General features: G+C 37.1%; 1 protein-coding gene across 2 annotated transcripts in view; it reads right to left on the reverse strand.

Moving 5' to 3' along the window:
• The window catches only part of RELN (reelin), a 646,525-nt gene that overhangs the window by 163,713 nt on the left and 468,096 nt on the right, over positions 1-14,716 (reverse strand). For both annotated transcript variants that reach the window (XM_006834371.1, XM_006834372.1), the window contains exon 20: positions 12,425-12,661. In XM_006834371.1, the coding sequence (XP_006834434.1) occupies positions 12,425-12,661 (237 nt within the window). The remainder of the gene's footprint in view (positions 1-12,424; positions 12,662-14,716) is intronic.

Genomic DNA, 14,716 nt, shown 5'->3' on the forward strand with positions numbered 1-14,716 from the left:
CTTTCAGCTGTGTGGTTCATGACAAGTTATGGACAACATTGCGAAGAATGAGTATTCCAGAACACTTAGTTGTGCTCATGAGGAATCTGTACCTGGACCATTCTCTTACTCTGCCTTATTTTCTTCACAGTGCTTAACGCTCTCTGAAATATTTTGGGCTTGTTCCCTTTTTACTGTCTTCTGCCCTCTGGAATGTAGCAAATACCACAAGTGAAGGGTTTTTGTATCTTTATCTCCAGTACTGACTAATAATACCTTCAGTGTCCAGAAACAGTACCTTACATGCTATCAATGAATGTTGTTAAGTGCCCTCGAGTCAGTTGCAACTCATAGCAAAACTGTATAGGGTTTCCGAGGAGTGGTTGGTGAGCTTGAAGTGCCGACTTTGCAGTTCAAACCAATATTGCAGTCCAGTGCATTAACCCACAGTGCCTTACCCGGACTCCAGTTGAATAATTTACTCTATCAGTGAATAAAAAACTTCATGTGATGAAAAGTGTGATGAGAACTTTACAATGAAAAAGCCTACTAAATAGGCTCTGATTTAGAAGGTATTTGATAAATTTATTTGGGGTATATTCAGTTATAATAGCAATTTTATAAAGGTACTGAGAATCATCATTTCACAGCTGTTGAGAATAATAGTGTCTCTTCATTTTGCCACTCAACATATTTGCCTTCTCTATCTGCTAATCTTCCTAGAATGATCATTTACTGTTAAAGGTAGTTGAGGTGGCTCTTGGGAGCCATCTTACCCAGCCTGATTTCTTCCAGTAGCACTATTTTAAGTGATTAATGCTCTTTTTTTATATGTTCACGAAAAATATCTCTAGAATATTCTAGGACTGAGAATAAAATAGTTGAACTGTCAACTTTTTAAAAAAATAAGTTATTAGTTCATTTTTAATAAAAAACATTATAAAGAAATTTGTTGCTGTTGCATGCCTTGAGTCTGTTCCAACTCATAAACTGGCTACTATTTTAGTCCACACGTAGATTCATTTTATAAAGGAGTTATCACAGTTTTCTCTATTGTAACCTATGCAATCAGGATCGTTTAAAATTTCAGCAGGCACTAACTTGGTATTTTCTTTACCAATGATACTTTTTTACTTACTATCACACTACTTCTCTCAATAGTTGCAGAAGGCCAGTTCAAAAGAAACATGAATCTGCTGCCTCTAAAGACTCTTGATGCTTTGAAACCCTTTCAGACCCATATTTCTAATGAAAACAAACAAAAAAACCAAAAGGCAACAGAATGAGAAGACGATTTAATTAACAGTATTTTGGCTCAATGCTTGATGAATGCATCTAGCACTGCCCATAGGCCTACATGTCTCAGGTCTGTGAGGCACGAGTGCAGTATCTCTCTGGGTCCACTTGCAATTCTTTCCATGTCATTCATTACTACACATCCTTGCTGATTTCCAATGGTCCTTCTGACCTAGAAGTACCTTAATTTCTGCTTATCTCAAAGCACATTTCATACGTCATTCACTTCTGTTAAATATCAATTATGATTATTATACAACATTAGTTTATTAGATTTCTTAAATTGTTAATAGAGTCACAGTACTATTTTCTTAATGCAAATAAAATGCATTTATTATAAAATAATAGACTTCTTTTTAGCCTGGAAATTTCCCCTGGGCAACTGGGCAACAACTATTGTTGTTGTCATTAAGTAACAATGAATCAATTCTGAGTCATAGGGATCCTGCATAGGGCTTCTGAGGATTTTTCTTCTTTTTAATCTTTGTGGGAGCAGAAAGCCTCATCATTTCCCCACAATTATTGCGTCTCATAAAACAAACAAATGATTTCTCTTTGTCCAGTTCCAGATAGCCCATGAGATATAAATATATATGTTTGAATTCACCTATTGGTCCATTCCCTCTGACCAGGACCATCTACCCAGCAGCTGTTCCCTTGACTTTATAACCTAACCTCTACATCTCCAGAGCTAACTGTACCACCTGAGGCTTCAAATAACTCCCCCTCACCTTACCACATACTACACAAAGTCACCCCCTGGCTTCACATGGCTTTTGTCATTCACAGCTAATTTCACTTCTTGTACATTTGTTCTGCTTTCTTGCTATTTTCACTACTTACTTTAGGAAGCTTCTCTTCCTATGGTGCTGTGTGTTAATGTGCTGGACTGCAAGGTTGGTTTGAACCACAAGGTGTGCAGTTCAAGCTCAACAGCCGTTCCTTGGAAACCTTATACAGGTTTGCTATGAGTCAGAACCAACTCGAAGGCACTTAACAACAACAACAACAAAAAGCATGACTAGTGCTAGTGATTTGTGTTTAAAAAAAAAAAAAAAAAAGAAACGAAAGCTTAAAATTATATGTAAAAAAGAAACAGCATTTTCTATTTTTCAGTGTCTATGAAAGTTTCATGGGTGCACAGTGGCTCCAAAGGATAAGCCCTAAACCGCAAACCACAAGATCAGCGGTTTGAGCACTCCATGGGAGAAAGATGTTTTCTGGTCCCTCAAACATTTACGGTCTTGGATGCCCCATATGTGGATGCTATGAGTCCGAATTGACTTGGCAACACTTAACAACATAAAGTATCTGGGAGATCCTTTCAACATTTCTACAAGTCTCATCTATCTCTAAATTTTCTTCTAATTCAGTCTGCTTTTCTTTAAAAAGGTACCATGAAAAGTTAAGTGAAAATTTAAGCTTTTCTTATTTTCTTATATTTTACTTTGGTGGTGGTAGTGGTAGTTATGTGCTGGGAAGTTGGTTCCGACTCATTGCGACCACGTATATACAGTGTCTGAGACTGTAAATCTTTACAGGAGCAGAAAGCCTCATCTTTCTTCTGTAGAATGGCTGGTAGTTTCAAATTGCTATTTATTTATGTTATGGGATACACAAGCTTGTAGGTTCCTTTACATAGAGGGTTTCCTGGAGACCTAATAATGACTCATAAAATTTTTTCCATCATAACATATTCAGGGGTGATGGACTATATTAAACCTGGACAGAGAGGTATTTTGGAAGGAACTACTGACAAGAATATGGATTGGCAAAGTAGCAGCATCAATGGACTCAAGTGTGAGGTTGGCCTAGGATTGGGCAGTGTTTCATTCTGTTGTGCATAGGGTCACTATGAGTTGGTACTGACTCGACGGCAGCTAACAACAAGAACTGACAAGAATACATGTGCCTTTACATTATTTCACAATCCTTTAATTTTATTTTCAAGAAAATTTGTAAATTACATTTACATTATTTCACAATCCTTTAATTTTATTTTCCAGAAAAATTAAATAAGAAAAATCTTAATGTTTCTATTTTGGTCTGTATGTTTTAGATATGCTCTTCTGTATAACTTGAGGGAAAAAATGTTTATTGGCTGATCAATTAAAAAAACAAAACACTATAATGTCCAGTGCCAGCCTCACAATTGTTGTTACGCTTGAGCCCATTGCTGCAGTCGCTGTTCCAATCCATCTAGTTAAGGGTCTTCCTCTTTTACTTTGACCCTCCACTTTACCAAGTATAATGCCCTTCCTTCAGGGACTAGTCCCTCCTGATAACATGTCCAAAGTTTGAGAGATGAAGTCTTGCCATCTTAGCTTCTAAAGAGCATTCTGACTGTACTTCTTCCAACATGAATTTGTTACTTCTTCTGACAATTCCATGGTTCTTTCAATATTCTTCTCTAACAACATAACTCATATAAATTCTTCTATGGCCTTCCTTATTCATTGTCCAACTTTCACATGCATATTAGGCAACTTAAAATATCATGGCTTGGGTCATGTGTACCTGCGTCCTCAAACTTGTGTCTTTGCTTTTGAACACTTTAAAGAAGTCTTTTGCAGCAGATTTGCCTAATGCAATACATCATTTGATTTCATGGACTGCTGCTTTCATGAGTGTTGACTGTGGATCCAAGCAAAGTGAAGTCTTTGACAACTTCAATCTTTTATCCATTTATTATGATGTTATTTATTGGTCCATGGTGAGGATTTTTGTTTTCTTGACACTGAAATGCAATCTGTACTGAAGGTTGTAGTCTTTGATCTTCATCAGTAAGTATCTCAAGTCCTATTTGTTCTCAGCAAGCAAGGTAGTATCATCTGCATATTACAAATTGTTAATGAGTCTTCCTCCAATCCTAATATCACTTTTCTTCTTCATATAAGCCAGTTTCTCTGATTATTTGCTTAGCATATACATTGAATAAACCAGGTGAGAGAGTACAACTGTGGCAAACACCTTTCCTGATTGAAGCCATTCAATTTCCCCTTGTTCTGTTTGAATCACTGCCTCTTGGTCTATATACAGGTTCCTCATGAGCATAACTAAGCACATTCCCCGCAGTGTTGTCCAGAGCTTGTCATGAACCACACAGTCAATAGTCTTTGCATAGTCAATAAAGCACAAAAAAACATCTTTCTGGCATTCTTTGCTTTCAGTCAAGAACCATCTGATGCAGCAATGATATCCCTCATTCCACATCCTCTTATGAATCTGGCTTGAATTTCTGACAGTTCTCTAGGTACTCTTGCAGCCATTTTTAAATTACCTTCATCAAAATTTTACTTATATGTTATATCAATGATATTGTTGATGATTTCTGTATTCCATTGGGTCGCCTTTCTTTGGAACATGCACAAATACGGATCTCTTCCAACTGGTTGTCCAGGTAGCTGTCTTCCAAATTTCTTGGCATAGATTACTGACTGCCTCCATGTTGCATCAGTTTGTTAAAAAATTCTGTTTGTACCCCATCAATTCCTGGAGCCATTTTTTTTTTTTAACTCCAATGCCTTCAGTCAGCTTGTGATTCTTGAATTTCATTGGTTTTTGATCATATGCTATCTCTTGATATGGCTGAACATCAACCATTGCTTTTTAAATTTTATTTTAAGGTTTTTATTGTGGATTGAGTATAAGTTTATAGGGCAGATAATCAGTTTTACATTCAACAAATCATCAAATCATATACCTTGTTTCATTACAATTATTATAATCCCCTCCATGTACCATCAGTGAAGAGTATTTCTCTCTATCCACTTTAGCTTTTTTTTTTTTTTTAAACACTCAAGCATATATAATAATTTATACCACATAAATGCACATTCTGAAATCCTGCCTCCTGGCCACCAGCTCTTAGTTCCTCTCTTCCCATGAATCCAGAGTCCTCAGCTGTTCCCTCTCTCCATGTCCCCATCTATGCCTCCATCCCTGGTATTGCTGCTTCTCTGGCTAAGGTCTCACATTCTGCTTATGCTCCTCTCCCATGATGATCCTAGGGTCCTCTGTTTCTGGACTGTAAGATTAACTACTCCCCTGTTTTTGTTACAAAACTTCTACCTTTACCATTGTGACAGTTGTCACTAGTGAATCATAAGAATCTTATCCCATCACTTTTAAACAAACTCATCTAGACAAGATGAAATCTATTTAGTGGTGACTTTTTTCCTCCACCCCACACTATTAAACTAAACTCCCCCTTGAAACCTTGTAAGCCAGTCACTTCATGCCTTTATCGCTCTTCATTTTAGGTAGCCAATGTCTAAGTTGCCCATCCCTATCTGACCTGTGTACAGAGGGGATAGCATTGATACTTCATGTGAAGACTCCTTCCCACTCTGTTGGTATTTAGAGTTACCACCTCCATGAATATAGGTCAGGTTCATCAAACTATAGCAATAAGTCAAGTGGGTACTATCTGCAACTTTGGGTGTTCTTCTGCATCTCCTTTTACTCCATATTAGCTGGAAGCTTCACTCTCAGCTCTAGCCCTCTGTGGCTATGTCCTTGTCCATGGGCTCAGGTGTTCCCAAGTCTCACCACACTTTGGACCAACCAGCCCTTCCTCTTCTCGCTCTCATCTCCAGGTCAATGGGAGTCAACGTGATTGAACTCAGCCCATTTCTTTATTGCTGCCTTTGCCCCTCTTTCACTCACCAGTACACCAATGTGCAAGTATTCCTTTTTGGTACAGTAACTTTGCATATCTTTCATCTTCTTTAGATGATTTCTACATCATTCAATGTTTTGCCCATGGAATCCTTCAGTATTGTCAGTTGAGGATGAATATTTTCTATAGTTCTTTCAGCCTGAGAAATGCTGAGTAGGCCTTTCCTTTGGTTTTCTAACTCCAGGTCTTTACACATATCATTATTATACTTGACTTTGCCTTTTTGAGCTGCCCTTTGAAAAGTTCTGGTTAGTTCTTTACTTTCTCATTTATTCCATTCATGTTAGCATCTCTAAGCTGGCGAGCAAGTTTCAAGTCTCTTCTGACATTCACTGTCTTTTCTTTCTCTCCTTTTTAATAACATTTTGCGTTTTCTCCATATGTTGTTTGCAATGCCATCACACAGCTCTCTTGGTCTTTGGTCATTAGTGTCTAATGCTTCAAATCTGTTTTTGAGATGGTCTCTAAATTCACGTGGGATATGTTCAAGGTCATATTTTGGCTTTCGTGGATTTGTCTTCAGCTTCAGCCTGACCTTGCTTATCAACAATTGATGGTGTGTTTCAGAGTCAGTCCCTGGCCTTGTTTTGGAAGACAATAATGAGCTTTTCCACCATTTCTTTCCACAGTATAGTCAATTTGATTCCTGTGTATTTCATCTGGTGAAGTCCTTTGGTGTTGTTCAAAGAAGGTGTTTGTACCGAAGAAGTCATTGGTCTTGCAAAATTCTATCATTTGATCTCCAGCATAATTTCTATCAATAGGCTGTATTTCCCAACTGATTCTTCCTCTTTGTTTCCAACCATGGCAATCTAATCACCAGTAATTACTGATACATCCTGATTGTATGTTTGATCAATTTCATACTGAAGAAATTGGTAGAATTCTTCAATTCCATCATCACTGGCTTTAGTGGTTGCTGCATAAATTTGAATAGTGATATTAATTGGTTTTCCTTGTAGGCATATAGATATTACCCTATCACAAACAGCGTTGTACTTCAAGATTGATCTTGAGACGTTTTTTGATGATGAATAAATACACCATTCCTTTTAAATTTGTTGTTGCCAGCATAGTAAATAATATGTTTGTCAGATTCAGAATGGCCAATACCAGTCATTTTCAGCTCAATAATGCCTAGGATATTGATATTTATGCATTCCATTTCAGTTTTGACAATTTCCAATTTTCCTATATTCATATTTTGTACATTACATCCATTATTTATGGATGTTTGCTCTTGTTTATATTCATTTTGAGTGGTGCCCAAGCAACAAATGAAGGTACCAAAACTTTACTCCATTCATGTCATCCTAGTCAACTCTACTTTGAGGTGGCAGCTCTTCCCCAGTCCTATTTTGAGTGTCTTCCAACCTGAGGGGCTCTTCTTCTGGCTCTAAATCTGACAATACTTTGGTGCTATTCATAATACTTTCATCTTTCAGCACTGTATCTAACAATATTCTGCTACTATGCATAAGGTTTTCTCAGGAGCTAAATACATTTAGAAGTATTATGCCTCTCCTTTTTCCCCAGTGTGTCTTACTCTGGACGCTTCGCTGGAACCTCTCAACCATGGGTAATCCTGTGGCATAGCTTCTAGCATCTCAGCAACACACAAGTCATCACAGAATGATAGATGACTGGTGGAGATATAGGGTAATGTATGGGATTAGAGTAAGAGTTGTAGATGGGACGAGGTCATGGATCAGAGACAAAGCAAGGTGAGATAGCCAAAGTCCTGGGTGAAGCTAGAGGTCAGTTTTGTCTCTTGTACATTACATAGAATTAAAGCTCAGTGAATTCCCACTTTTATATAGTTGCTTTGAGGCAAACTTCTTGAAATATACTCCTCAAAATACCTCATTAGTTAAAAGCTTATGCTTTGATTTTTCAAGTTCTAAGTAAGTAGCAAGAAGCCCTGGTAGTATAGTGGATTACAAGTGGAGTTACTAAAAACAAGGTCAGTAGTTCAAACCCACTACTTGATCTGTGGAAAAAGACAAGTCTTCCTGCTCTCATCTTCGGAAACCCCATACAAGATTGCTGTGAGCAGGAAACGGCTCGGTGGCACACCACCACCACCAAGTAAGTGGCAAACCCTGAATTAGAACTCAGGTCTATGACTTCAAAGCTTGTCTTTTTCCTACCACACCATAACTATTAAAAATAATTGCCAATTCTAATGTGTTATGACAATCGTCCCCTCACTGTTGTATGCATTTAAAAACCCAAACCAAAATGATACAATTTGACAACAATGTCCTACCTACCTGTTGTATCTAGTTTATTAGATAGGACAGAGAAATACAAATGCCCCTTGATATTATCTCTAGTAAATTAGATGCACTCGTTTCTATACCTCACTTAAACTTATCCTCTTAGTAATGGTCTTTTAAAATATATATGCAAGAGTTTAAGATGTACGAGAGATTATTTTAAAAACCTAAATCAGCCGTAGGTTCTGATTTCAGATACTATGCATGGAGGAAATTAAATACTACAATAATTAAAAGCAATTCATTTCTCCACTGAAAAAAGTGCCTCAAGATGACATGCTGTAAAGTGATTTATAGCATATTGACTGTAGTCGTTTTAATGAAAAAGCAATTGTCCAAGTTTTCCCTGGAGAACACTCTGAGTAACAACAATCCATGCTCATGGAAAGTCATGAGTTAGAAAATGAAAACCAAATGAACTCACTGCTGGGAAAAGCCAACAATAATTAATTTAATGCCGCCATTTGGACAGAACAAGTATACATTTCAAAATTTCTTGGAGAGACACAAGGTCATTGAAGGGCAGAGTTCATGTATTTAAATATGCATAATGAGTTTTTATTTAAGATAATGTGTTCCAAAGGTTTTACATGAAAACTAAACAAAACAGTAATAACCAACTTGTTTTAGGACTAGAAAACTATTATGATAAATAGTTCAATATCATCACTTGAATGTCAATATTGTAACAAGTGCCTGTGGAAACTATTGATAAAATGAGTTCTCAGTGAATCTTGGGCAACATATTCCTCAACAGCAACAGAGAGAAAACAGGGTCATTAAAGGGGGCTTTATTCTGACTCACTGGCTAAGAAAATGGGAACAGTTTGAGATCTTCCATGTTGTTTCATTTTAATGAGCAGTGAGCATTTTTCATGTCCTTATTAAGGTAGCTAATGTGTTTCTCTAGTCTCATTATCACCGCCAGAGTAAACTCTCTGTTGTTTCACGACCAAGACAACTCCTTTTCATTTCAGGGAAGATCAGAAAGTCAAATCTGATTGCTCACATGTGGTAGTTAATAAAACTCCTATGGTGCTGCTCAAGGTGCCCATGGGGATTGTACCATTATTGATATTTTCTTATGGTTTTCCATAATTACTGTGATTGTACTTTCACAAAGTAAATGTATCTCTACCAATTAAAGCAGTGGTGGCTTAAGAATATTCATCAGACTTGTGTGAAAGGATATTGTTCTTAGGGTTTTGATCAAAGCACAGAAATTAAACTGGTGTTATCATGTATTCAACCCAAGTGTTAAATTAAAATGCTCAGCAACTTTTGAGTTTATTTGAGCAGATGTTAACTATTTATGAAAATAGACATAATACAGGACTTGCATTCAAGAAATGGCTCTTTGTTGTATTAAAAGAGCTGGAAAAAAATACTACAGAGGCTTGGAGGATATAGTTTATGATAAATGACCAATCTGTATTACTATTAGCTCAGGTCAACTTAAATTTTCGGAAAGTAGGGAACTCTAAGATATTCTCTTGGTTTAAATCTTTATATCTGCTTATCTTATTTTAACCTCTTTTTTTTTTTTTAAATGTTTCAGAAGTAAGAACTATTATCACTAAAAAGAAGCATCGGAAGGTATCAGGTAGAAAACACAGAATATTACATCTCCTACTTTGTCATATAGAAATTTTTTTCTATCTCATTTGACATGACAGTATCCACAGCAAAAGTGACCAGCTGTACTTCCATTCCATTAGCTGTCATTTTGATGCTAGAATTTGACCCTGCTGTGTGTGGGATGTAACTATATATGCACAATTCCCATCAAAGGTAATTTTCTGGGCAATGGTGTGTAAAATTTACCTCTAATTATGATAAGGTCACTGATGGGTCATTTATGATATGCTCTCTGGAGACAATTGCAGTGAATAGCTTTTGGAGAGATTCATCTGGAGAAATTAAATTGGTCTGACCATGACTCAATAGAAAGTAAAAATCTCTTAGAAATCATGTTTCAAGTCTGACAGGTACATTTTTAAGAAGGGCAGTCTGCACAGTGGTCTGCTTCCAAGGTTGTGGGCTTTAGAATCAGACAGACCTGATTTTTACTCCAGGATCTCTGGGCCTTGAAGACTTGGTGTGATCTGGTCCCTACATAACCTTTGGTTTACATTCCTGCCATTTGCTCCCTCACTCTTTGAACTCTAGCATAATTGGCCTTCCCTAGTCTTTGAACACACCTTGGCCACTCTTGCTTTGGAGTCTTCATACCCCAAAGTTTTCTGGATTTGAACTGCTCTTCCTTATAGATCATCATCATGTTGATCAATCTTCCTTGTTTTTCTAGGATCTGACCAAGTACAGCCTCATCCTCTGTGAAGCTTCTTAGGAGTTCCCTATCTAAATCTTCCTTCCCCCAGTTACTCACTATTATATCATCCTACTGATGTCATTGAAGTGCTAATCATGGGTGCTAGGGGTTAATGCGGGACTACAAAGTTGGTTTGAACTGCAAGGTTCATAGTTCAAGCTCACCAGCGGTTCCTCAGAAACCCTATACAGGGATGCTACGGGTCGGAACACTACTCGACAGCACTCAACAACAACAACAACAACAATTGTATAAATAAATGTACACATGATTACAGGAGAAAAAAATCTTACTTTAACAATAATCTTCACTAGAATAGTCTACAACTAACACTAAGCATTGCTTGCTAAAAGAGATTAACAAAGAGATCTTAGTTAATATTCAGTAAAAAAAAGTTTATCAAGTCAATTCCAAATCATATTGACCTATAGAACAGAGTAGAACTGCCCCACAGTATTTTAGGATTTCCAAAGTTGGAAATATTTTTACGTTACTTTTATTGTGAACTAAGGGAAGGTTTGCAGAGCAGACCATAAGTTTTACACTCAACAAATCATGCACTTCATTTCACTTCAATGATTGCAGTCCCCTCCATGGAGCATCAGTTCTCCTGCTTCCTCCTTGTGGTTTTTATTGCCATTCCACCCTCCTTCCCAACCCTTCTGAACTTTGTCCTTAAGTAAATATTGTCCTTTTGATCTTGCATGGTTGACCATTCCATGGTGAGAGTAGCTTACTAGTGGTTGTTGTCCCCCCTATATACAATCTACCACTTGGCTGAAAATTGGCTCACGAGGCTAAGTTCCTTTCCAGACCTGAAGGATGACTGAGAGCCATAGTGTAGGGTTTCTCCAGTCTCTTTCTGACCAGTAAGCCTGGTCTTTTATAATTCTGAGTTTTGGTCCACATTTTCTCTCCCTACATCCAGGACCTAATATGCTCCCTTTGAGAACAGTGGATAGTGAAAACCAAGCACCATCTAGTTCTGGTTTCAGGGTCTTGGAGGCCGATACTCAAGTGTTCCATTAGTTTCTTGGACTAACTGATTCCAAGCATCTTCAATTTTTATCACTCTTCTTTCCTCCACACAGGGAAAGACCTTAGATGGCCACTCACGTAAAACTAAATCTTTACGGAAGTAGACAGCTACATCTTTCTCCTGCAGAGTGGCTGGTGGGTTTGAAACCACTGGCCTTTAGGTCAGCACCTGAGCATATAACCACTGTGTCACCATGGCTCCTCTATCAACAAATTAGGGCTGAAAAACTTACTGGAAGTTACATAAAACTGTATGAAAACAGAACTACTTATGTGAAGCTGTGTTTAAATAGTCACGAGAGCCAAGTCATGTTTCATTATGATCACTGTGGATTTTCAAGCAGGGACAGTATGGTACTTCCATTAGTTACTGACACTTTTTGAATACAGAAATATGTATATATAAGACTTTGAGAAATGACATTTTGAGATTAATAAACATATTGAAATTTTTGTATTATTTACATATCTCAGCATTTTGTGGTTCATAGTCTTCCTTCCTAAGACCTCTTACTTGTAGATATAATGCTGACTTTTCAAACAGTTCATGCTTAGTGTGGTGCTGTAGGATAAACACTGGACCTCGAGGTCAGTTTGAACCACCTCAAACTTACCAGCCACTCCTTATAAACCCAATACAGAGTCACTATGAGTCAGAACGACTCAGCAGCACCTAACAACAACAACAACAACAACAAATGCTTAGTAAATGTCAACAAAAGGTCAATGGTAATAGGCTGGAAGAGTCTCCTTCTGTCCTACTCACTAATGTAAACTATAACATCACAAAAACCACAACTATAACCATGGAATTCTTACCAAAGGGTCCAATCATGGCCACAGTATGGCTGAACATTTCCAAGGTAGAATCCCAGAGACTGAGTGACTTCCACAAGATTGGTGAAGTCCAGACTAATGCTATTGAAGAGCACAGAGGTCATGATAATCTCATCAACAGCCCAGACGTCTTCTCCCTGGGAAGAATAATACGGCTGCCACCATCTGAACTGAATTCCAAATTGTCTTGCATCATCTGGTAATTCTACGGAGATTATTCTAAAGAGAAAAATAAGAGTTAAAATTCAGATTACTTTCTCAGCTTTAAAATACAAACCTTTGTAGCACGATCATATCCCACTCTGATATAATATTTAAAAAACAGTTTTCCAATGATTACAAACAATCATCTAAGATTTCCAGTTTCTTGTTTGACTCCAACAAAGTTCTGCTGGTGGTGGTGGTGGCTGTGTGTTTGGAGTCATTTCCGACTGAAAGAACCCTGTACTGGGTTTCTGGGGCTGTAAACCCTATGGGAGCAGAAAGACTCATTTTCCCTCTCTCAGAGCTGGTGAATTTGCACTTTTGACCTTGCAATTGATTGACAGCCCAGTGCATACCTCACTATGCCACCTGAGCTCCTTATAAGCCTACTAAACACCTCCAAAAATGTGAATTTGCTATCACACATCTGCTTTTTAAAAAGCTAACTCATCAAGTCGTAGTTGTTCAAAGTGGCAGGATTCATCTTCTTCTGGTAAAGGTTCTTGGGTACTATGACACATATTGTACCTCTGGTTGGAATCAGTGTATGAGGGAGCTTCAAAAAGTTCATGGCAAAATAGAATGGAAAGACAATGGAATTTTTCCACGAATTTTTGTGAAGCTCCCTCGTGTTTCCTCATTCCCTTGAGTATAGCGCAGTGTACGAGGTCACTTGCTGTTTGATGGTGGCTATGACAACAAACCTGTACCTGACAAATGGGGAAGAAAATTAAGAATAATATCTAATTTCCAGGAGCAATTATTGTACACAGCAGCAGGAACCATACATTAATTGCCACTGCAGTGACATCTGCTTGAAAGCTCCATAAATCACAGTGCCATGCTGCTCACATCTATACATAAGGTGAGATGTGAAGCAAATGGCAAACAGAACATTTGTCTCCATCAACGTACAATCACACACCAGGAGAGGTGCCTGCTGTAAACACTCACTGGAGGGACTAAGGTTTTTTTTTTTTTTCTTTCTTTCTTCTTTTCTTAGTGAGGACAGATCAACTTCTTTAGACAGGTGCCTAGCTGAATAATTTCAAAATAAGTTATTTTAAAATTTCAACATTTAAGGCTGGAATTACTGAGAAATTAGAATGGTTTTCACATTTTAAATTATGTTCTATTTTTAGTTATTATGTAAAGAAACATGTTAAATGATATCTTGGAAACATTTTTACACACTGAAATTTATACAAAAATAATCTATTTTTTTTTTCTTTCAATTATCTCTTTATGGAACTATGGGATAGAATAACATAACTATCATCACTGAACACATAAAAAAATAAAGAAAATGGTGGGACTTTTAGTAACATGACAAAACATAATTTTTAAGTAATAGAAAATTAGTATGCAAATACAGAACTATAAAATTTAAAAACACTTCTTAAACTAAAAAGACACGGTTATAGTATACTCGTAGTTCTATATTATTTCCCATAATCTGCTAGAGTTTATTACACAATGTGAATTTTTTTAAATAAGAAAGTAGTAAAGTATAAACTTAATATTTTAGTAAATTTTGTGCTTAGTTTTTCTTAAATATTTGCTTATTAAAATTATTAAATTACAAATTGGTTCAACAATGAAACCATCATGAGCCGATTTAATATCAGTGGTGCTAAGTTTTTGCTGTTATTCTTAAGTGCTGTTGAGTTGATTAAAAACCCATAGCAACCTGAGCCTATGTTCAACAGAATGAAACATTGCACAGTCTGTGCCATCCTCAGAACCATTGCTTGAACCCATGTTTGCAGCCACTGCATCAGTTCATCTCATTAAGAGTTTTCCTCTTTTTTGCAGACTCTCTACTTTATCAAGCATAATGTCCTTCTCCAGGGATTGGTCCCTATGATAACATTCAAAGTACGTGACACAAAGTCTCGCCATCCTCACTTCTAAGGATCATTCTAGTTCTTCCAAAACAGATTTGTCAGTTCTTTTTGCAGTTCATGGTATACACAATATTTTTCAACAGTTGTTGTTGTTGTTGTCAGGTGCCATCAAGTAGGAACCAACTCATAGCGACCCCATGCACAGCAGAACGAAACAATGTCC

This window comes from Chrysochloris asiatica, unplaced genomic scaffold (assembly GCF_000296735.1).
Source record: "Chrysochloris asiatica unplaced genomic scaffold, ChrAsi1.0 scaffold00010, whole genome shotgun sequence".
Classification (NCBI taxonomy): Eukaryota; Metazoa; Chordata; class Mammalia; order Afrosoricida; family Chrysochloridae; genus Chrysochloris; species Chrysochloris asiatica.